Source organism: Electrophorus electricus, chromosome 18 (genome assembly GCF_041902795.1).
Source record: "Electrophorus electricus isolate QZ-2024a chromosome 18, ASM4190279v1, whole genome shotgun sequence".
NCBI lineage: Eukaryota > Metazoa > Chordata > Actinopteri > Gymnotiformes > Gymnotidae > Electrophorus > Electrophorus electricus.
In genome coordinates this window covers 15,950,751-15,975,000 of record NC_137514.1, presented here as the reverse complement: position 1 = coordinate 15,975,000, position 24,250 = coordinate 15,950,751, and the positions used below count along the sequence as shown (strand labels likewise).

General features: G+C 44.2%; 1 protein-coding gene across 3 annotated transcripts in view; it reads left to right on the top strand.

Moving 5' to 3' along the window:
- The window catches only part of pard3ba (par-3 family cell polarity regulator beta a), a 112,091-nt gene that overhangs the window by 1,475 nt on the left and 86,366 nt on the right, over positions 1 to 24,250 (top strand). For all 3 annotated transcript variants that reach the window (XM_035535117.2, XM_081701098.1, XM_035535116.2), the window contains exons 2-3: positions 5,218 to 5,319; positions 21,739 to 21,901. In XM_035535117.2, coding sequence (XP_035391010.1) covers positions 5,218 to 5,319; positions 21,739 to 21,901 — 265 coding nt within the window. The remainder of the gene's footprint in view (positions 1 to 5,217; positions 5,320 to 21,738; positions 21,902 to 24,250) is intronic.

Here is a 24,250-nt window from a genome sequence, read left to right as displayed (position 1 = left end):
TTAGCATGGACTGATGCTAAACTCCACCTGGCTTGTCTTGTCCACTTTACCTCTCCCTCCCTGCTTAGCTCTGCCTGCTCCAGATCTACTCTGTGGTTGTCACCCCCATGCCAGGCTCACAGAATCAGCGTCTGTGTGCGATAAACACTGTTGTTATTAATGGCAACTCTCCCTCTCTATCTCCCAGTGCAGATGGCAGCTCGGGTTTGATTAGTGTGGCCTGGCCTCTGTGGCCACGCCAGTGGGCTTTTGTTCGGCGAGCATGCCGTACGCCTGGCTGGCAGACGTTATCACCTCTGTGCGGCTGTTCACTGAGCAATGGGGCGTTGCCAGACCTAGTTGGCGGGTGCCACCCATTCGTAAGGACCCTTTGTGTAACGCTTCACTATCGAACTTCGGAGCATGTCTGCCTTTGACGAAGTGTAGACTTTTGCTACTATCTCTATGGGCTCTATTAGTCCATAACCCATTAGCTACATGAGTAATGGGCACAAACAGGTGAAGTCATTAAAAATAAATGCAAGCCAGTGGTCTTTGTCTTGACCTCCGTCAATAAATAGGTCCACTGTTGACAACCGTATTGTCCAATGACACAGTTTGATCCACACTGTGGAGATCAAAATCAATTCCTGCATCAGTAATGAAACACTTTAAATATCTATTCTGTCCCCAAAAAGGAAAAAAAAATGAAACATTTCTAGTACTCTGAAAAGTCCCCCCCCCCCCCCCCAAACAATACGGAATCTGTTAGGAGATCTGTTATTGTATCATAGAGCGCATTTTTACTGGGTATGGCTCAGTGTACGTTGCTGAGAATGAGAAATAGTTGATTTATTATCGAGCTGACCACAGTGGTTAGCAATGTGGGATGTGTAAGGAAGTCACTTTGATTTATAAGCGACTTTATCACCCAAACAGGCACTGATATAGCAAGGGAGGGAGCATGCTGTGTTCAATACACGTCTGTCATGGCCCTCCCCCCATTCATATATCAGCATATATAGAGATATAAAGGGGTGGGATTTAACACCTTTCTCCTTCAGATTTGCTGCAGGGTGGGCAATAAGGCATAAACATTTTATTTATATATATATATATATATATATATATATATATATATATATATAAAATATGAAGACATTATGAGACTAGTGGTTTATAAAAATCAGTTATAAGCACAGTTATTTTTTATTTGTTTACAAAATTTTAAGACTGGGGAAAAAAATTAGTGAAGTGGTATAATATCCAATATTATTACTGTGTAGCTTTAATCTGACAATCTGACGTGGCACTTTGTTGATTATAGGCTCTCTGTCATTGTTAATGAAACGCGCTGCTTATTGTATTGAGGTATTGAAGACAGCCACAGTATGCTAAGAAAAGAATACTGTGGCTTCTGTTGTGATAACGATTATGTCTCATCATATCGCCCACCCTAAGTACCACACTGTTCCACCAGGTCCACGTTAGTGTGAGCTGATAGCACCTCTCTCTGCCTCCAGTGAGCCCGGGTTCTGTCCCTGAGGACTGGTCGTACAGAGTGGAAGCAGAGCCACATTTCACTCCAACACCCATTTGTCGTGTTCTGAATCACTGGGAGATTATTTATTACAGTGAAGTGACATGTTACAGTCTATCAGCTGAGGCTAAAGCAACGGTGCATGGTATTGAAGTTAGCACGGTAGCTTCAGGTAGCTTCAAATTGATGCACTGGGAACTATCCAAATCCTTTGGATAAATGGGTTATAATATTAAATATTTATATACATTTTTTTCTGGCCACCTCAACATTTAAAAATGGTTCCCCAAATGCACTTTAAAGTGTGCCATCAGTTGTGACTAAGTATGTGTCTCCATTTCTTCAGAAATCCTGAGAGTCTAAAAATGGATCCTGGTGCTACTTTAATTCCAGATACACAAAGTAGGTCTCCTCTCTCACCAAGCACAATTTAGGCACAGATGGGGTGGGGTGGGGTAGGGTGGGGGATAGGGGGGGTTTAAGAAGTAATATTGGGGTGGAATTCCTCTTTAATGTAACTGGATCTTATACAACACAGGCATTTTAATGAGTCCCTGCCTCTCTCCCCTTTTGAAATGACAGGGACTGTGATCTCTGAATGTGATGAAGTGTTGCCAATTACAGCTGCTTTATTTCAGCACCTTTTTTAGCCTCATTCCCTTATGGTGTTTAATGTCATGCTAATGCTGTTAGTGTTTAATGAAGTGTTTGGAGGATTAAGCTGTGAAAAGCAGCGCCCCGAGTGCACTAAGAGATTCTATGCTAATCACTCTCTCTTCTATTCTGACTCTCCTCCAGTTCCCTGTAGAGAAAGCAGTGGCTGAGAGTGCTTAAAAGAAAAAGAAAAAAAGAGGGAGTAACATTAAAGTCAGCACCCAGCTTGCCATGGTATTAATTGGCCACTTGATGATATTTCTAATTTCATGGACAGTTTCTACTCTGTGAGACGATACTTGATTATTATGATGATGATGATGATGATGTTCAGAATTTCCTAGTTCTCAAAATGTGCAGTACAGGAAGACAGGAGGTGTACAGGAAGACAGGAGTTGTACAGGAGGAGGACAGCAGGTATACGGGACACCTTCGCTATTCCAGCAACTCATCACTGGAGGCCAGAAATAAAAGTAGCTGGGAAAGGCAGGCCCCACCTGGTCTACACCATCAGCTCCGCCACACTGTCAGCTCCATGACACTGGAGCATGGGCAAAGTGAAGAACCCTGCTGACCCCCACGACACATGAAGAGTGCTGAGAAGCAAAAGCTGTCCTGAGCAGCTACCTAGCCTACCTTTAATTTTTTATTTTTTTTAATGTAAAAAAATAAAATAAAAATCATCACCACTTACCTGCCAGACTCTAGCTGTGAAGAAACCATTTTCATTGTGAGCTTACCATGTTGTTAGGTCATGGCTCACAATCAGACCCCACATAACCATTTGCCAAGCCTGCCATGTGCTTGAAATGTGAAGTGGATTATTTGGGAAAGGAAAAAATATCTGCATTTGATCTGCAACGATCTTCAATTTTCTCTGTACTTCAGTTATGCCACTGACAGCTCCCCACTAGCCTGTCCAAAAAGTAAACATAGATGATCAATACATTTGATTTAAATATTTCTAAAAGGTCCCCCCACCCCAGATGATGTGTCCTATGACCATGAGGCACGGTGTTTAGAATCCTTAGGATATAGGATTGATATTTTAAGGTACATAGCAGGAACCATCATGAACTACGTCTAGGCAAAATGCTTGTCAGATTTGCTTATTTCTGTGTACACATTTCCTGAATGCTGTCTGGGAACTAAATGGATATTTTGGCCTGACTCTGCCTTGGCACCAGTGTAGTGCTTCCCTACTTGCATACCTAATGTATACTTATGATGGGATATTGAATCAGTAGAAGCCCTGCCACTAAATTAGCCCATTTTAGCAGAATATCCATACTAGTAGAAACCTCACCCCTCAGACTGCTCTTTCAGACAAAGCAGCAGGTTGTGTGCAGCCTGATGCTACAGCTTCCTTTAGGGACTTAGATGTTGCATATACTGACTATATAGTCCATACATTCTCAGGCCTTTGAAAAACCTAGCTGTAAAATATAGTGGGGAGACTAACTGTTCAATTTTTTAATTAACCATTTGAATGTCTTGGCCTACTGAACCAGGCAGTTTGAAACAAGGTTCAGAGAGTACGGCCTGTTTGTGAAAGTGCTGATTACTGCTCAGCAAAGAATCATGTATTGCTTTGTTCTTCCGCATCTTGGCGTAGAAAGTGCCAAATTACTCCCCACCTGGTGTCATGCAAAGTTTTACAATGAGGAAACAAAGTGCATCTTAAGGTGATCCAGTGGGTCTCAAACTAGAACTCTTGTTCCAGCCCATGACAAGGCACTGCTGGGCTACTCTTTATTGAAGGCGTCGATTCCAGAAGGATTGCTGAGCGGCAGCTCTGCCAATAAACCTCTTCTGACGTCAGAGGGCTCCGTGCAAACAGCGTGACTGTGGGGCTCATTTTAATGAGCTTGAGTCCCTGATCTGGGAGGTATACAGCAGAGCGGTTAGACGGGTTAGCCTTGTTCAGCAGCTGGTGGCATCCAAGCGATGCTGCCATACTGCAGCGCATCGCATCTGCACACACGACCCTGTGGACTGATGACTTTTGTTATTGTTGTAGTTGGAGCTGAAATCTGAAATTGAATTATACTACTGCAGCAAAGTTCTTTACCTCATGACCATTGAATTCATTTGTTCATTTGCTCATTTAACATGACTTTGGTTGCCTCTCTCTAATCACATCATGAGGCGATGGTTTCATGATGGCCTTGACTTCCATGTTTTAGAAACACTGCATACAAGGCAATAGGATGTCAAAAAATCATGTTGCCTGGTGATGGACCATTCACCTAGAGGTCCAAACCGGCCGTTTGAAAAATCCTCTTTCCCTCACAGCAAGCCATGTGGAGAGACCACTACTGTGACAATTTGAAGTGTCTCCTTCTAAGTAACTTAGTTGCACTCAGTTAAAGCTTCATATTTTACTCTCTTACAAAGAGAGCCAAACCCCTCCCCCGATCCCTCCAGTGAAGGAGTGCAAACCCCTCCCCTGACCTCCCCCCATCCTTCTGCAACAATGGCTTAGGGCCGATCTGCAGCTGTAACGTGCCCGTGTAACGGATCAACAGGAAAGCCGCACGCCCAGCATCAAAGTTCCAGCTTCTAGTGGATGTTCAGGCCAGGCCCACTGTTGTCTGTTGTTTCCTATTTACTACTGGTTGAAAAGTTGTCTTAGTCAAACAACTCTTCTAGTCATATATATATATATATATATATATATATATATATATATATATATATATATATATATATATATATATATATATATATACACAATGTGTCGTTGGTGCTCATGGAGAAGCTCATTTAAATATGCATAATGGTGTGTGTGTGAGACGATATACGTGTATACATGTGTACGTATATAGATTTATATGGTGTATATACAGTCAAAAGTCAAACAAATCAACTTTAACTCCCTATAACTAAGTAATTTGTTGCCCTGTTATCTCTACTGTAGTTTCCCCTGAAATACTAGCAAATACTTTTTCAGTACAGCGACTGCAGTGTCTCCTTAGCTCTCCTTAGCCTCCCACCTTGTGTTGAAAGAGGAACTTTGCTAATGGAGCCATTGTTCCTGACAGGATGGGGAGTTCCTGGTGCGGACGCACCATGTCGAGTATGCGGACGGAGGGATCCTGGACCCGGACGACATGCTCACGGACCTGGTCGATGACAAAGACAAGGTAAGACGACTGCTGTTTTGTGCCTCTTGGATGCTGTGTGTGTGTGTGTGTGTGTCTTTGTATGCATACATTTGGGCATGAACGTGTCTGACAAAGACAGTGTGGTTGAAGAGGGTGGGGACACACTCTCCCATTGGATCAGGGGTATCAGCATAATGTAACAGGAATGTCCATGATTTTCTCCATGTCTACAGTCTTCTGATGCCTGTATCCGATGGTAGGGCTTATGGAAGTTTTCAGCACTATCTGCAGTGCTGCATTTACACTACAAAAGTATCTCTGTACTCAGTCAGGTGCGTAAATATAGTGTTTCACTATATTTGTCCAAGATGGCATCTTCGACAACCACCTCCTTTAGGGACCGGCAGGAATGTAAACAAAGGTTTGGCATCACCGCTTATATTTTATTCAACATTCATTATTTTAGGCACACAACTTCTGCACTGTAGATATAAATAAGGTAAATAGTTTTATTATAGTATGTCAGGTATTTGGGGGAAAACAGTAGGTTAGAAAATGTTAAATACTTTAGGAAAATTCTATGTAGTCTAATTTTTCCTCAAACTATCCGCCTCAAGATTTGATCACCACCATCCAAATGGAAGGCATTCTGGTTTTTAATTTTATTATAATATTTAAGTGCTTCTCAATTCTATATAGCTCCCTCGGTTATTTTGAAGTCACCTTCATAATTCTACATCATTATTGCCACATCAAATCATTTATTGATTTATATTAGGGATTCACCAGTATTGAATTTCTTGGGCAGATACAACAGTAGTTACTACCTGGTTGTGGCTGACGCTGATATTAATAGCCGATAACTTTTACCTTTATGCATTTTAAAGCAAGTTCAAACTATAATCTAACATAATATATAATAATATAACAAATGCAATGAGTGTAAGATGTCACACTCTACAAATGGATCACTAATTTTACAAAGGCATGTAAAAATGAGACGTCACAATTATTGTAAACATATGTTACACTTACCACAAAAGGGGAAAAAAAGTAATTACATTTTATTTTCTCACCTTTCTCAAACAATGCCATTTTTTGCCTTGAACTGGTGCAATTATAAGAAAGCATATGGCTGGAAACTATGAAATTAACAATCCATTGTAATTATCAACCAAAATTCCAATATCGAACTGATGACAATAAATTATAAATGGCCCTTATCGGCAAATGACATATTGGCTGCAGATGTATTGTGCGCCTGTAATTTATTTGTTTTTACTGTTTCCTACAAAAGATTTGAAATGTACATTGTTCAGTTTCATAATGTGTGTGTGTGTGTGTGTGTGTGTGTGTGTGTGTGTGTGTGTGTGTGTGTGTGTGTGTACAGCAAAGTGGGTTTTATATTATTGAAAATGATTCCAAACTTGAGCAGTTTCAAATTTTTTGAATGGTAAGTTTGACATGATCTGACACCCAAGAAATGTGATTGGGTTTTAAAGATGGGCTATGCTCAGACAGGAGAGCCATATAAGGCATTCCAAAACTGGAACTATGCTGGCTTTCACCTGTAGTCAGCTACACCTCACAAAAGGTGCGGAGCAGGTTGTAGCACAAGCTTGCTGTCTGGTGCGCTGTTGCCTGGACCTGCTTGGCTGGCTGTTCCTGGCTAGTCAGGATTAGCAGCCAGTCACTCCACCTTGGCCAGTCATAGCACCAAATAAAGGAATTCAGCTTCCCTTAAAACGAGTTGTACTAGTATTTATTAGTGAAGTATTTTTTATATGCTACAAGCTTAGCAAATTGTACACCCATTTCTAAAATGGTACAACTTCTTCCTCAAATGCTACAAGCCTTTCCCCAAAATTGTACAAGCCTTTCCCAATTGGCATAACGCTTTCCCACATGGTATGTTGCTGCTGGCCTGGTGAGGAAAGTGAAACGTACCAAAGTTCCTGGGAAGTCTTATCACGGTCCCCTCCCTATTTTTCATACAAGTCTTAACATCTGGTAATGGATTCTAACAAGATGCATATTCAGGGTTATGGGTACGTAAAAGGAGCTGAATTACAATGACTTACTCAGCAGGAGCTGGATGAAGTGGTCCAATCGGAATATTCATGGGCTGATGAGCGGGGCAATTTGGCGTGATTAATATTGCTGGGCTTTTATTGCTAGGTTCAGTTTTATTTCCGTTGACCTGATTAAATGATGGTTCGAAATACCGAAGGCTTTGAAATGCCTTTGTCTCTTTTCCTTGCTGATGTCCGTGACCTCAGAGAATGTAGAACAATAGAGAGCATTTGACCATTTAAGGCTACTAGAGTTTTCATGGTGCTGGTATCTCCAGGTCTTAGTGGGACCTATAAGGGTGGTGCTAGCTCAGTGGTTAAGGTACTCTATTAGTTGAGAACTAGTTATCAGAAGGTTGCCAGTTCAAGCCCCACCACTGCCAAGTTGCCACTGGTGGGCCCCTTAACCCTCAATTTCTCAAGTTGTACTCAAGAGATAATTGTATGTCGCTTTGGATAAAAGGGTCAGGTTAATGTATAAAATGACATTGTGCTTTACTGAAACCTCTGACATCAATAGGTAATACTCTACTACTGGGACACGGCTAGATGCTAATCAACCAACACACAAAGTGAATGGGAATCACACAGTTTAATGAAACTACTCCTCCTGAGGTAGATGAGAGCAAAGTTGCTATGGCAGTTGGATCAGATTACAGGCCCCACCCCCGCCCATTAACCCACAGCAGGGAATGATGGCGTTTGGCTTGACCCTGGTCCCAGCTCATGAATATTCATGGGAGAAATGATGAATGATGTTAATGCATGGAGGGGCTGTAGGCGCACAGCCCCGTGGACCACAAGGGGCAAAAAGCCCTGTTGTGAGGGCCAGGCCGAGTGCTTCTCTTACTCAATTAAACACTTCATCACTCCACTCCTCTCTTATCCTCTTCTCTTTGCCCTTGCTCATTTCTTTTCTCCATCTATCCATTATTCTACAATTTCTGCTTCATCTGGCAAGAGGGTGTCTGCATGTGGAATTATTCCAGAAATGGCATTTGTAGTCTCTTCTTAGCATATTAACGTTTTGTAAACATGTTTGAGGAAATATGTTTCTGTTTTTCCAGGATTAGGCCGACTGTTTGTCCTTCGTCCTTTGTCACTGATAACCAAATCAAACCAGTTGTGATGCAAGGATGATGTTTGTAGTCATGACCCACAGTGGTTGCCGCAAGAGCCGGCTGTTCGTGCGCTTCCTTCCGCGGCTCACGCCACGAGCCGATGGACACGCGTAGCGTCACGCGTGGGCCAACGACATCAGACCGCGTGTGCTGAAGCTCTCATCACGCTTTCACTTCCACAGTGTTCATCTCCATAATCAAACACGGTTGTCACATAGTCTGAGGGGAATGTGAGAGAGGGTACACGTGTGTGCTACGAGCCTGGCGAGCGTCGACATCCTCCCACCTGACGCACTGGAGCTTGTTTCTTTCCTCTTTACACCTCTCAGACTGTCGTGAACGTATTTGCGCCGCCACTCTGCCGTGCCCTCGGTTTTTGGCGTGCGAAGGGAGGCTGGGTAGGTATGATAATGCTTTTCATGATCATGGCCACCTACGCAAAAGTGTGCCGTAGGGATTTTGGATCCAAACGTCAGTGTGCAGTCTTCGTGGCTTGTCTGTCTTGGTGGAAGCCCTGACATATAAAAAGGAAAAAAAGAACATACTGTGATGCATCAGAGTTCACAGCTTCTTTTTTTTAATGTCCATTTCCTTTGTGATTTAAGGAATATTTAAAACATTTCACTTTGGATTTGGTGTACAGAAGCTGTGGTTTACAAATTTCCAGTAGTGCCCCCCCCCCACCTGTCTGTGAAGTGTTTCAGAACGAGTCAGTTCTGTCCTCACTTGTGTATTTTGTGGAAAGCAGTGCTAACGGTGGCACTAAGGTTGTGGATAAGCTTTCTAATCACATATGCTTTTTTACACACAAAAGCCTGTCTAATAAGAAAAGCACTGAAATTATGGAATTCATTTAGCAAAATAATCAAATAGAAGCCAACCTAATAGTGTCTGTCTACCTCTGCTAATCTGCCTTTTAGTTTCTCAGTTTTTAAACTAATTTAGGTTTTAATCTGTTTAGCATCTGCAAATTGTGTTTGGCATTGGCAGCAGATTCATTTCATACCTTAGCTAAATAGTTATAATGGACCCCCTCCCCCTTTGTGGGGCTTGGAGCAATTATTGGTCATCTTGGTAATTTTTTATGCGACAGAGATAATGCATTTGTAATGCTAATTACTGCTAATTTGAAAGTTCATTACAGTTGATGGGAATATTGTGCTTGTCCTCGAAAAGGCTACCATGCAGTCGTGATCGTCCGAGACCCTCATCAAAAGCCACTTATGACTCAGTGTCAGATGAGCTCCATCAGATTTCGTCAGAAATTCAGATTCCCTTTTATCGTACGCGTACTGATGCGCGCCTTGGCCTATCCCCAGCCCCAACGCATGCCAGTGGAAGTGATTTTAGGAGACTAGCTCGTTTCGACGCAGCTACCGCTTGCCTTTCTTTAACGTCTTTTTTTTGTCACGAGCTGAGTGCGCGCTGAGCAGGACTGAATGGTAGCTGATTGCACGAGGGACTAGGAAATGGAACCGCGTGCGCTTTACTGATTGGCCAGCACAGTCAGCTCTGCTCGTCTGAAAGGCTGCTGGAGTCCGTCAGATCGAATTTGGAGATGAATTTGAACGACAATTCTGGCTAGTAACGACAACGAATTAGATTAGATTAGTTTACTTAAGGGTATTGAAAAACTGGGACGAGATTAACGGGAACTTGTTTTCTTGAGCAGCATTAATTTGTGCGCTTCCAACTTCTGATGAATTTTGAGAAATACATTTGTGACCTATTTTGACACCTCAAACACCCCACTTTCTTGAAGTAAGTGACAAAATCACTTCAAGCTAAATTTGTTTTAAATTCCAATTAGGCCCACATTCATACACTGTGCCAGTCTGATTACTGCCCTACAGTCTGATTACTGCCCTAAAGCCCAGCTATTCAGTTAGATCCCATTACAGCCTAGTGTCTGCAGGTATCCGGGCCAGCTGTGCAGAGAAGCAACTGGTTGCACTAATTAAGTTCCTTTTTTTAGTTAAAAGGGTGTAGTTATTCATGAAGGAGCTGAATTTTGGACAAACGCCAGTAGACTGATCTCTCACTCATAAGATCTGACTGAATTTCCTGGGCCACCTGTCTAGTGATCCATTTGAAGATGGTTCCTCTGGCAGCCATATTTGTACTGCTTTCGATAAAACTCATGAAGGTAAACTTATCTGTAAGTTGTGCCAGACTGCATTCACTGACCATTCATTTTGCTCAATTATAAGTTGTATCAGGGGAAAAAAACAAACACCACTTTAAGTTGCTTGTTGCAGAATTATAAAAACGTACATATTTGGCTACACTTTAGAAAAAGGACCGATGTGACATTGTTCAGATGTTTCTTTTTTTGGGCTGTGCTTTCTGTAGCACTTCTGATTGGTTCTCTCGGCAAAGGCTGACCAGATGTTTCAGCAGATGACTGACGTCATCTAGGGAAGAAACCTCAGCTGACCATGACGAAACCGTGTAAGAAAGGGTCTTTAGCACTTGCAGTTACAAAGGTGATGGGGCAACTCTGTATTTTAGTGTTGGTCCTGTACTCTGTTTATAGCAGGCGATTAAATATGGCCTTCTCCCTCAATGTTGGCAGCCATAAGCCTCTATGCCCTCTGCACTCACGTTTCCATGTCATTCTGGTGTTTTCCTGTGCAGTATTGATTTTCCAGAATCTCTCAGCCCACAGTAGAACACACTTAACAGGAACACACTATTGTCTTGCGCAAAAGTCTTTGGCAGACACCCCCCCCCCCCAACCCCCCACCCCAGCACACACCCACACCCACAGAGACACATCCAGATAAGCAGAATGATCATTAAATGTTCATCATTTAGGCTGAAAGTACCACAAGAAAAGACAATGATTTGCATATGCATGACTGATTAAGATAATATAATGTGTCTGAGGCTTACATTCAGAAGGCTTTTTCTTTGTTTGCAGCTTTTGTCATGTTAATAATTAGAATAATGAAAATAATTGTCAGATATCGTTGTTGTTGTTGTTATTATTGGTGTTATTATTATTATTATTATTATTATTATTAACAATATTATTATTATTATTATTATTATTATTATTATTATTATTAGTGTTATTATTGGTCATGGTGGTAGTAGTATTAAAGGAATGGTTGCATAAATCAGATGCACACATTTAATTTTCAGTTTACCTCAAATGAGTTTGGTGTGCAGCTTGGATGATTCTGTTTTTTTTTAGTCATAAGCTTCGATTACTCATCCGCTGCATTAGACACGTGGCTTCAATGCAAAACTAAAGAAGCAAAATCTGGATGTCAAACATCTTGGCTGATTGACTATGTCTTTGGCGACTGGGCAAATTAGCATAAATTTGCATGAAAGGACAAAGCGTTTATTGGGTTTATGTCATCTTAAAATCCTTGTACCTGGCGGTTGGAGAAACGCTTGTGAGGGGCAAAAAAAGACCCAACCTTCCTTTAGCTGCGGCGCGGTCCAGCATGCGTCCGGCACACCTGTGGCGTGCGTGCGCCTCTGTCCTTCTTTCTCTCTCCCAGCGACGGGCTCCGTTTCGAATGAAGTGTCGCCATCAATCTCTTATCTCATCCACCGCACAGACAGGAGACAAGTGAGGGATGGCTGGGCTTCTCCGTCTTTTTCCTACACTTCATCCCCACACCTCCCCTGCCTCCACCCCCACCCTGTTATTTCCACTGCACTTATTGGCTTCTGGCCTCTGGCCGTTTGTCTTCGTTTCTGTCATGCTGCTTCTTTTTATGTTTTCATATAACAAGACCCCCTCCCCCAAATATATATATAATATAATGTGTGTGTGTGTGTGTGTGTGTGTGTGTGTGTGTGTATGTATATATATATATATATATATATATATATATATATATATATATATATATATATATATATATATATATATATATATATAATTAGGCATGTATGTATGTATGTGTGTTGGGGGTGGGGGGATCTTGTGACCTAAATTGGAGGAGAGAGATTAATATTTTAAATTGTGTGTTGATGGCCAGACATTTTCTCTTTCTCTCTGTCATACACACACATACACACACACACACACACACACACCTCTCTGCACTTCTGAGCCCTTATCAATGCCTTCTGTGCTTATAACACTAACTCTTCATACGCGTGACGAGTCACACGTGGGCGTGTGTCTCCTATCGGGGCTACCTCAGTGAACGCATCAGATCAAATTAATACACCTTGCCACTCCACGTGCCTCACTCGTGCTCCGCCAGAATTAAAAGCCACCGGAGATGCATCTGGGGCCCTCATCGCCTCCACCAATCAACAGCCACCTCCTTCATTCTCATTATCATCATCAATTTCCACAAGCGCCGCCACGCTAATTAATCGTCTCGATGGGACAAGCTTCTCTCGATTAGCCGATAACGAGGCGGGGAGCCGCCTGTCAGACCTCTGTTGCCCCCCCCCCCACTTCCTGCTTCTTAGCCGCCGTCATGCGTGCTGCATGTCTTCTGGGTTTTAGTGGGTTGCCGTCAAGCACTGCGACTCAGCCTGAAAGTGGAACGGCTGCTTCCATCTGTTTGCTCGCCAGGGCCTTCGAGTCGAACGCGGAGACCAAGCACCGAACTAGCCGAGCAGGAGAGCCGACTTGCAACGGTTATTTTCAACTTTGTGTTCAGTTATAGATCACAGATTCTCTGAAATCAGAAACCTAATCCTAATCTTCTAGGCTGAGGGCCAAACCTGGTCCTACAGGCTGAGGGCCAAACCTGGTCCTACAGGCTGAGGGCCAAACCTGGTCCTACAGGCTGAGGGCCAAACCTGGTCCTACAGGCTGAGGGCTAAACCTGGTCCTACAGGCTGAGGGCTAAACCTGATCCTACAGGCTGAGGGCTAAACCTGATCCTGGGAAACACATTCTGAAGGCTCTCTGAGATGAGCACTCCAAAGAGAATAGATGCCTGGGGTGTGGGTGGGGGGCGGAAGAGAGAAAGAGGGAGGGTGATGGAATCTGAAATCATGATGGAAAGATACAGGAAGAGAGAGTTTATTTCTCCTCTATCGGAATCGACCTCGTCACTCAAAAAAACCAAAAAAAACAAAACAAAACCTCAGTGATTTTCCAGCTCGTTAGGCCCTAAAAGATGCCTGATTGGAGCTCTCAGCTTCCTCTGGTGTGTCGGCCCTCATGCCTTGTCTTCATCCACCCTTCAATCCATCCTCTGCTCCCAATCTGGGGAAGGCATAATCTGGGGAACCCATAGGCCTGGTAGATAGACCAGGGTAGATGCGTTTGCTTCCAGAACTCTTGGCCCAAAATACCTGGGATTGGTTTCTCTCTCTATCTCTCTGTGTCTCTCTCTGTCTCTGTCTCTGTCTCTCTCTTGCTCACACACACACTCACACACTCACACACACACTCACTCACTCACTCACTCACTCACTCACACACTCACTCACTCACTCACTCACTCACTCTCTCTCTCTCTCTCTCTCTCTCTCTCTCTCTCTCTCTCTCTCTCTCTCTCTCTCTGTGAGCGTGTGTGTGTGACGGGTGAGGGGGTGTGTAACTGATTACTTCTGTGGCTGAAAAAACACCCAACAAAATGAATGCCTTTTGCCTTCTTCTGAAACTTCTAACACTTCCTGCCAGTGTCAGAGTGGCACAAACCTGTTTCGGTCTCCATGGCAACTCCCTGGAAACCAAGATATCAAGATTCATGGGTGTTCCGCTAACGAATGCAAGATGCAAGAATATGCCTTTCCTCTCTCTCTCTCTCTCTAGCTCTCTGGTTCTGTCTCTCCCCAAACCCCACACCACCACCACACACATACGCACGCACACACACAAATACACATACATGCATGCACATACACACACGTGCACAAGCAAATATACACATGCACCAACAGCACACATACCCACACATACACATGCATGGACACACCTGGGGTGTGCTTTAACACACACACACACACACACACACACACACACACACACACACACACACACACACACACACACACACACACACACACACACACACACACAAAAAAAACAAGCACACTCAAATACATGTGCTTGAACATACATACACATAAAAACATGCAGACCTAGGAGTGTGTACACACTCCTAACACATTCACTTCCCCACACAGATAGAAAAATGCACACAAACATGCACAGATATACACATACATGGCCCCACACATGCACTCACACAGGTGATTTACTGGAGGTTCCAGTAAAAAGCAGCTGGCTCTGCATGACTGGTCTTATTATTATTTATAAGCACTCATAAAGGCAAAGGGTAAATTCACCATTAATCACACACATACACACTCTCATGCGTGCACACACACCCTCTCTCTCTCACACACTCCCACCCACCCACACCCTCTCTCACAGAGCCCTGTGGGGCTTTTGGCACATTGCAGTTCCCACAGCAAACATGTATTAAAAAAGGCCAACTCTCATTCATCAACACTCCCGTTCATGTGCCCATGCGCGCGCTTGCACACATGCACAACGCGCACACTCTCCCCCCCCCCACACACACACAAACACACACACACACCCTCAGTCTCTGCTTCTCAGTTTTCTCGACACACCCCCAATGTATTATAATTTGCTGTAATATTCCTGTTGCTGAACCTATCCATCCATCCATTCATCCATCCATCCATCTACACATATTCGGTACCCCCATAAACGCGAGAGCTCTGCGGGTGCTGGGGGGTGGTGGATATAGTGATGGGAGCAAGAGGGAGAGAGAGAGAGGGAGAGTAAAGACATTCCAGCACTCTTATGAATTCATTTGGCCAGAGAATTAGCATCTCCCCAGAATTTCTGAAACCTACAAAATCTTCCATAATCATCCATTATTTTACATAATTCACAATCTTCCTGTAACAGTGCAGTCCTGCGGATTGGCCATACTTATTCTGTCCTGATTAATATGCTTTTATAGGTTTTTATTTTTTACATTTACATTTTATATCAACGCCCATTATTCTGGTAATAATGTATTTGGACAGTCATTCCACTATAACACTGCTGAACAAAATGCAGTGGCCAAGTTCGTTATTGTATTACCGTGTCCTTTTTCACAAATGTTAATTCAGGTTTTTGGGATCAACTCCAGTGCTCTCACACACACACACACACACACACACACACACACACACACACACACACACACACACACACAGACAGACACACACCTTCAGGTGTGTTTGGTTAACCACAGTAAGGCTCTCCTTTCATCTCAGAGGTCTGGAACGAGGTGCTTCATTTCCTCTGCTCGTTTCCAGGCTTTCTTACTAGATACAGCAAGTGCTAAGATGCTAATGAAACTGTGTGTGTGTGTGTAAGAGCGAGAGAGCGAGCACACACATGCGAGACACAGCTACAGAGGGCCAAGCAGGTGGCTGGGACAGGCAGTGTGTGTCACGTTGTGGGAGTTTGTCAGAAATAAGTGAAAACCTCCCCAGAGCTCGGCGAGCGTCTGCCAGACGGAGTGTGGGAGCCGTTGTCTCTCGTCTCCTGTCCAAATTGCTCTGTTTGGCTGTGAATTGGGCCCGTTACAGTAGCACAGGGCTTTCCCGTTAGCCCACTTCTGGTTTGTTTGTGTTTTTTTTTTTTTTTTAATCTTTCGCGGGTGTCTGCTTCACGGCTCAGAATACACGCCGTTACGCTTAAAGGTGACCCCCTGAACGGCAGATGACCCAAGAGCGCAGAGGCACTTTACCCCATCTGGAGGTTACGCACGGCCGCTTGCTTGTCTGCCTCTCACAAAGGAGGGCCACGCGATGTTTACGGCAGCTCAGCACTCTGGAGTCTTGTTTCTGTGTTTAAACTGTAGGCGTGAGGTGAAATGTGGACAGCATTAACGTTCCTCCCCCCACTGACTTCCAGACCCCATGGTTCTGAGCTCGTTTGAAAATGGGACAAGCTTAGAGTGTGGGTCAGCGCCAGACGCGCCTGTCTTGGATGGGCCATTAGTTTCAGAAGCGATTGCTGAGAGGACACTTCAGTAAACAGAGTAAGGCAGTGTATCTAAACATCATCCCTTTTAATACCAAAGCAACCCAACCCATGTTTTTATGTATTCTTTACTTCAGGTGATTTGACTTTAGGTGATAAGTCTTTTGGCTTGAAGAATCCACTCCATAATGAGCATCTAGCCACTCAGAAACACTCAGAATTAAGGTTTAACCAAAAATGCTTTCAATCTTTCATTAAAATTCTCAGGCAGAAGGTGATTCTGCAATTTGCCTTTTCTGATGAATGTTTCAACTTGATATGGTTTATCCCTCTATATATTGACTTTGCTGTTTTATAATTTAAAATGTCTTGATTTGTTTAATAACTGCATCAAAAAGGTTTGCATGTGCAGGGTGTGTTCGTGTGTGTGTTGCTGTGTGTTTTTGCTGAGGGTAGCCAATAAACTGAGAGCCTGTGTTATGTGAAGGTAAAACATCTGGGAGTGATATTAAAGATACACATTGCTGGTAATCTTTGTATAGCCAGGCTTCTACGCTAGTCATTATGTATCCATTTGTGCTGACACGCGCACACACACACACACACACACACACACACACACACACACCTTTGTTTAGCAGAGGTGTGCATGCTTGCATGTGTTTGTCTGTTTGTTTGTGAGGTTTTGTGTATGTGTGTGTGTATGTATTAGACCTCATTTAATAGCCTCTTGATCTCTCATGGTAGTTTTATAGGGCATATCCAAATGTACTTTCTCTTCAAAAGGGACCACAGTTTGGCCTGCAGTACCTTATCCATTCGCAAGGTGGCACATTCTGAGTCCGTCAAGAGAGTGGAGGCCAATGTAGAGAGTTCCCAACTTTCCGGTAGGATCCTTTGCCAGGTGTTGCCTGCGCTAATCTCTGCCTGTGTCACTAAGCTGCTGTTGTTACTGGAGACCGGCCACTGTTGTTACGTTAGAACGGCCCAGCGTCGTGTCTGAATGGAACACGCACACCCAGCCTGTCTGGAAATGCCGTGCTGTCCTGAAACAGCGGGGTTAGGCTGCATGTCTTGAAAGTGTGTTGGCACTGCTGAAGGTACACTAGGGTGTGTTTTTCTGTTGTCCATCTCTGTGTGTGTACCTGTTTTATATTTTTAAAATTACTTAATTTTTTTTTTTTTTTTTTACCTGAGAGCGAGAGAGAGGAGCAGAATGCGGGAGAGTAGAATGTAAATAGACCGAGGGAGAGGGATAGAGAGAGAGAGAGAGAGGGATAGAGAGAGAGAGAGAGAGAGAGAGAGAGAGAGAGAGAGAGAGAGAGAATTTTCCCACTCTCCCTTCTTTCCCTCTGGGAATACATCCCAGTGCATAGCCTTTGACTCTCAGTTCATTGGCGACACCTGTGACTCAGCACTCTGCTTTTTTTCGGTTTCCTGCCTCAAGAATATGAACCTGTAGGCCGAACCTGCGCTAATATACGCATGTGGCTTCCCCAACCGATTCAGGTGTTCTCGCTGGCACACACTATTGGGGGTTTGTGTGGCTTGAGAATGGGTGGGTGTGTTTGCCTGCCTACGGGGCAGTAAAACGGAGCGCCAGGCACGTTTTGCGTGAAGGTATGCGTGTGTGGCGGCGGGGGCATGTCCTGCGCGGCCAAGGGGTGGACCTCAGCGCGTTCTGGGGGCCGGTTCTCCTGGATGCTGGAATGAGACGGAAAGAGGTTTGCTGCTAGTGCTTACATCACAATGGGGAATTCCAACGGAGATGTAAGGATTGGGATGTGATATGTGGTATACTGCATGCGTGTATACACACACACACACACACACACACACACACACACATGCACACATCTCTATCTGATGAATATATCTCTAGAGGGCTAATAAGCTTGATTTGATTGGTTGATGGGATTGATTTGATTTGATTTTTTTTTTACATCATGCAGAGATTGGAAGGAAGAGAGAGAACTTCCCTACCACACGTAAGACCTATTCATGCTTATAGCGCAATGCATGATTTATTCCCACATTCCTGCATTAGCCGGCAAACACTTCCAGCGGGGACAAACCTCTCCCCCCGCCCCCATTCCGGTCCTTACTCTCAGTATACCACAGTCCCCCCCCTCTCTCTGTGGGATCCAGCCTTGACTCATTTGGATCTCATACACTATCACACACACTCTCACTCACTCGCATGCACACACACACACACACACATATATATATATATATATATATATATATATACACACATACACATACACACACACACACACACACACACTCTCACTCTCTCTCTCTCACTCTTTCTCAACCTATCTATCACTGTCTCTTTCTCAGTCTGCCTCTCTCTATATACATCTTATCCAATCTTGGTATCTTGTGTTTATTTTTCCTTATGTGACTGGGTGGGCAGGGTGGGTGTGTGTGTGGGGTGTCAAACTATCGAATCAGACAGGTCGAGGTGGAAATCTTTCCAGTGTGATTGAGGAGACATATTCCTGCGTCATGGGTTATTGTTTCGCTGAGAAACGGTTGCGGATGCCGCCGTTTCCATCCGTAGGTGCCATGCCGCCTCGCCTCATCTCGCCTTGCCTCACACCTCTCCCACTCCCTCCTTCTCGTTACTTCCCTTGATATTCTGTCGCTTTTTGTGTCTTTCATTAAGTCGTTTCCTCTGCCAGTGCTTTGATGTGATTAGAGACCGGAGAGGAAGAGTGCTAATTTATTAGAGGTGGTGGAATGAATTCATCAGGCAGGCCCCGGCCTTTATGGCTGTTTGGCCAACACACACACGCACACACACACCTCATCAGTGTCTCTGCAACTCATAGAGACGAGCGTGACATTGTGTTTGACAGCTTCTGATTCCCTTGTCACATTTAATTTGGCCATTGATGCTGAACGTACACACACACACACGCATGCGCGCACACCTGGTTGCCTGTTTAGTGTGTCCTCTGCCTCTGTAGTCTGTCTAGTAAGGTGCACTGCGAGTAGCAGGCCTCTGTGTTAGTCTAGATTAATCTGTGGAGATTACTCTGTTCTTAAGGGCATGGGCCTGCACTACAAGTCCAGCATGTGAAGTGCTAATTCATAACAAACCAAGATCAGCAGCTCTGCTTGCTGTCTGTCTGTGAGGTACCTGTTGTTCAGGGGTGTGTGTGTGTGTGTGTGGGTGGCACAGTGTGTTGGCAGCATGCGGATCATCACGGTGTCATGGCACAGGCCATCATGAAGTGAAGCGTTGCGCTCACTAATTACTGAGACCATTTTAATGTTGGTGTTTTTCTTTTTTATTTTTTTTTTACTGGGAGGTTTGAGCCTTTTTGGAACAAATTATCCCAAATGACTTCTGGCTGTATCCACTGTGATATTTTGTGTGTATGTGTGTGAGAAAGTAAATGGAGTGTGTGTGTGTGTGGTTGTGTGAGGAAGTGTGTGAACAGGTGTGTGTATGTGTGTGAGGGAGAGTATATTTGAGTGCGTGTGTCTGGTAGGGTCAGGTATTGTATGGTGCCAGTACCTAAACACTGTCTCAACCTGTAAGCCAGTAGTCAGAAACAAACAAAATAATAAAACGAAGGTCAATGACATTTAAATAATGTATTTATTATTTCCAAGGAAAATTTGATCTTCATGGTAAACACTATATACAGTATACAACTGTCGTGCCACCATCTGGTCTAGGGACGCCCACATGTCCTGCTTATAGTGATGGAAACACTCAGTAATGCTGTTGCCTGTAATGCCCTTTTTGGAACATCCTACGGCAAATATTTCAGTCGACAGCTCAGGCACTTAGCTAAAGGCGTACTTCGGCCAACAAACAAACAAACAAATAAATAAATAATACAATTTACATAATTTTCCACTTAAGGCATGTTTGGAGTCCAGACTTTGCTTCTTTCTTTTAAAGCAAAAGCTTTTTAACGTTGCTAACAAATACGATTCAACAGCGGCCCAAACAACCTTAATAAATACGTGGCCAAGTTTCCCTCAGCCCGCTCAAACCACATTCGGGTCTTATTATGGGTCTCACTGACTAGTCGATGTGTGTTAGAACGCACCATGACTGACTGAAGTATGAAAGTAAATCAAAATGTCACTACCTCGGGCAGCAACCTGAGTGCGGTTTGAAAAAAGATTAAGGATTATTAGCAGCATTTGTTAATAAACCAGATTTAGATTTCATACATGTATCGGCCCATGGATTGCGTCTGGGGTAAGAGAAAAACAAACTTTTTTTTTTTTGCCGAACTATCCCTGCAAATGGCAAATGAGATGTGCGTGGCGATTTGCTTCAGTGGATACGGATCATGTAGGTGTCATTGCGGTACCCAAACCCCAGCGGGAACTCTCTCAGCCCCCGGGCGAAAGACGCCGGCCGTGGCCCCGCCTCCTCAGGTTCCGCCCACACACCGCACATCAAACCCAGCCCACAGGCCGTTCCAGTCCATTTAAAAACAGCATCAAACTTTTATAGGAAACGGCAGCGTTCTGGAGGAATGGAATAACGCACAGAAGCGATTAATTCCTTTTTGGAGACAGCGGTAATTCTATCCATTATTTATGTCTACCTCTGCCTTCCAGAGCTATCAATATTCAATAATGACCCTAAACCAGACTTGTTCCCAGATCATCGTTTTCATATCATAGGACATTAATACTGATCTTTCCAAGTGTTCTTTCAAAATCTTTTACTTTTCCCCCAAGACAAGACACATGTAGAGCTGAGGTGAATTAATATTTAAGTTTCAAAAGTTGCCATTGAACTTAAAAAAACAAAATGTTGTAAAACTTTTATATAAACACTGTTTAGCTGCACTTGTGGATCCCGGTGATGTCTGTAGATGTGTAGACATCTTTAGAAGGGAACAAGTTTTTTTTTTTTTCTGTGTGGATCTCATTGATCTCATCAGCCTGTTCAGTAAACACGATAATTTAAACTCCAGGTAAACCTTCCATCAACGGCCATGTCCGTGATGGGGGGAGGTTACGATGCAGAAAACGCACAAGGCATTTTTCAAGTCCAATGTGAGCACAGCCCGTAGATTTGAATGTTTAGAGGTAACTTTCATAAACTTTTTTTCTCCCTGTAGCTACTTTATGCAGTTCTTCTGTGATTGATTGATTTTATGTCAGACACTCACGTAATTGGGGCCAGCTCGCACTACCACCTTGAAAGTTTGAAATCCCAACACCGACCCCAGCCACTGCTTGAGACTGTTCCAATGCAGCATCATCTTTCTAGCTGGTGTTTCCATGTTCCGGTCTGTATCGTCGCCTAACGAGCTTTGCCCCCCTACAGCTGATTGCAGTGTATGAGGAGATGGAGCTCCAGCAGGGGGCACCGGCGAGTTCCCAGGGAAGCACGGCTTCCGGCTACTCCAGTCCCGAGCCCTCGGAGCCCGAGCTGGGCATGCCACACCTCACTAGCGAGATCGAAGTCACCTCCGTCACCCTCAAGTCAAGTGAGTCTCCATCATTACTTCAGCCACCTGCACTGAAAAGACTTGAAAAATAATTTAACAGCATTCATTTCCACATACAGAATACAGCACTGCATTTTGTAGCCAGTTGCTTTCCATTACAAGGAGTCCCAATACCCATAAAATACATTTGAACATTTTGGGCAATATGGCCATGCATGTAAAAGTGCTCTGCTTTGATTCTGCAGTTCATATTACTTGTATATTTCTGTATTTTCACTCTATTTTTCCTGTTGAGATGTGACAGGCCAATAAGCCACTGGAACTATGGTGTATCATACACAGTTTATCAGTTTATCATGTCATATGATTTTAATTTGTGTTACCTTTAGCAAGCAGTGGCGGCAATATAAATGTACCAGAACGACCGGTGTATGTAGGCCAGATATGGTCCGTAAACGCCTTAACATCAGAGGGGAGTGAAGTGTATGTGTGTGTGCGCGCGTGTGTGTGTGCTCTCAGTAAAAATATAAGCATGATCTTGTACATGCCAGAAATCTATGTTTTTAACACACACACACACACACACACACACACACGCATGTTTTCGTTTAGCTGTCAGTGTTGTGGTGGTGGTATAAGGGGGATACCCAGACTGTAGCTCCACTGCGCAGAGCTTTGAGCGTCTCTGCTGCGCTTCTGAGCTGCAGTGATAGCAGCGTCGCAGGCGGGGCCTTCCATTGCCAGAACGCGCGCCTCTCCTCTCCGCCGAAGCCTGACTGAGTACTGAAGTCATCCGGCGTGCCCCAAGCAGCTGTCAGTCCCGTCACTGTTTTGGTGATGACGCGCATTCCATAAATGCCTCAAACCACTCGCTCAGCAGACCCGAGTGTGCGTGTTTGTGTGCCCTGCTTCATTCCTTTGAGTGTCGGTGCCCGCGAGGTGATTTGGCTGTGCTACACACGCTGTGCCTTGATGTCCCCTCTACTCTGTGCGCTATAATGTTCTAATAACTGATGGTGTGTCCAGTTCAGTTTCTGTAGGAGTTGTTAAACTATTATCTGCTGCTATAAGTTGATCATGTCTAACCACACACTCAAACAGCTCTCAACTTCATCTGGCTGACTCGTCTTCTGCCAGGCTCTTTGTGCAAACTTGGAAGGCGGCACTTTGATTGTGACAGACATCTGACAGGCTGTCGGTCATTTTGACGCTTCAGCCCCACCTCTTTAACCCTTCCACGGCCGCCCATTTTGATGTGGGTTTTGACCTGTTACATCTGCGCTGACCCAACGACCCCACCCCCTTTTCTGACTTCAGGAGGCGCCACCTGTCAGTCACTCAGTAAGATCCCACGCCTACCGAGCAGGAGCTAGTAAGTGACCTTCAACCTTCAGCCTTTTAAATTGTATAAAATTCTATTTGAAAAGATCAAAGACGGTGGTAACTCTTAATGTGAGAATTTGTACAGAGGCTGTGCCAGAGTTATGTTACTCAAAACGGTCATTTCTTACACTTGGTCACTCAGGTCATCACCAAGACATGCTCACACGGTTCCTGCCCCCAACTCGCCCCTTCCTTTCTCAGCAACCAAATTAACACTGCCCTATTCAGCACCGAGTTAGGCTGGATGCAGCTGTGCATGGATCCTTTTAGTGTCTGCTTTTTAAACCCCAGAGCCCTCACACACACACACACACACACACACACATATACATACTCAAATTAAGTTAATGGTGATCCCATGAAGGCCTTTCCTACCATAGCGAAACGGATTTAATAAAATGCTTTATGTGGCCTTCCTATCACCTCAGCTGCTGTGAGAGGTGTGCGGTCACACACACACACACACACACACACACACACACACACACACACACACACACACACTCAAACACCCGTCTGGTCCACAGCAGACCTGCGTTTTGGATTGCTAATCCACACCAGGCATGGTGCTTTTGTCTACTTTGTTGCCTAATTGATTAATGACTGAAAGGCATTTATCTGCAACCGAGCAACTGTGTGTGTGCAGCTGATAGCAAGAGTGGCCTTTTTTGACGCGGTCGACATCGCCGAGGTCAGAGGTACACCGGCCCAGACACCTGCTCCACGTCTGGCTCCACATAAGGGAGGTTAGGATGGCCGACAAACGGTCAGACTACGCGAGCAGCCGGCCCGGGTTTTGCGTTTGCACGTGTGTTTCAGCACAGTAATGACAGGGCAGTGCAAGGCAGCAGCGTTTCACCACTGAATTTCTGACTGAGCGTCAGGGCTGTATATGTGCATGCAGCAGCTGACCACGCTGATTTGAAAGGGCGGAAAACGCAGTTTTCATAGTAGGGAACATACCGGATTAACTGGAAGGGTAGAATTTCACGTGGCGAGCGAACA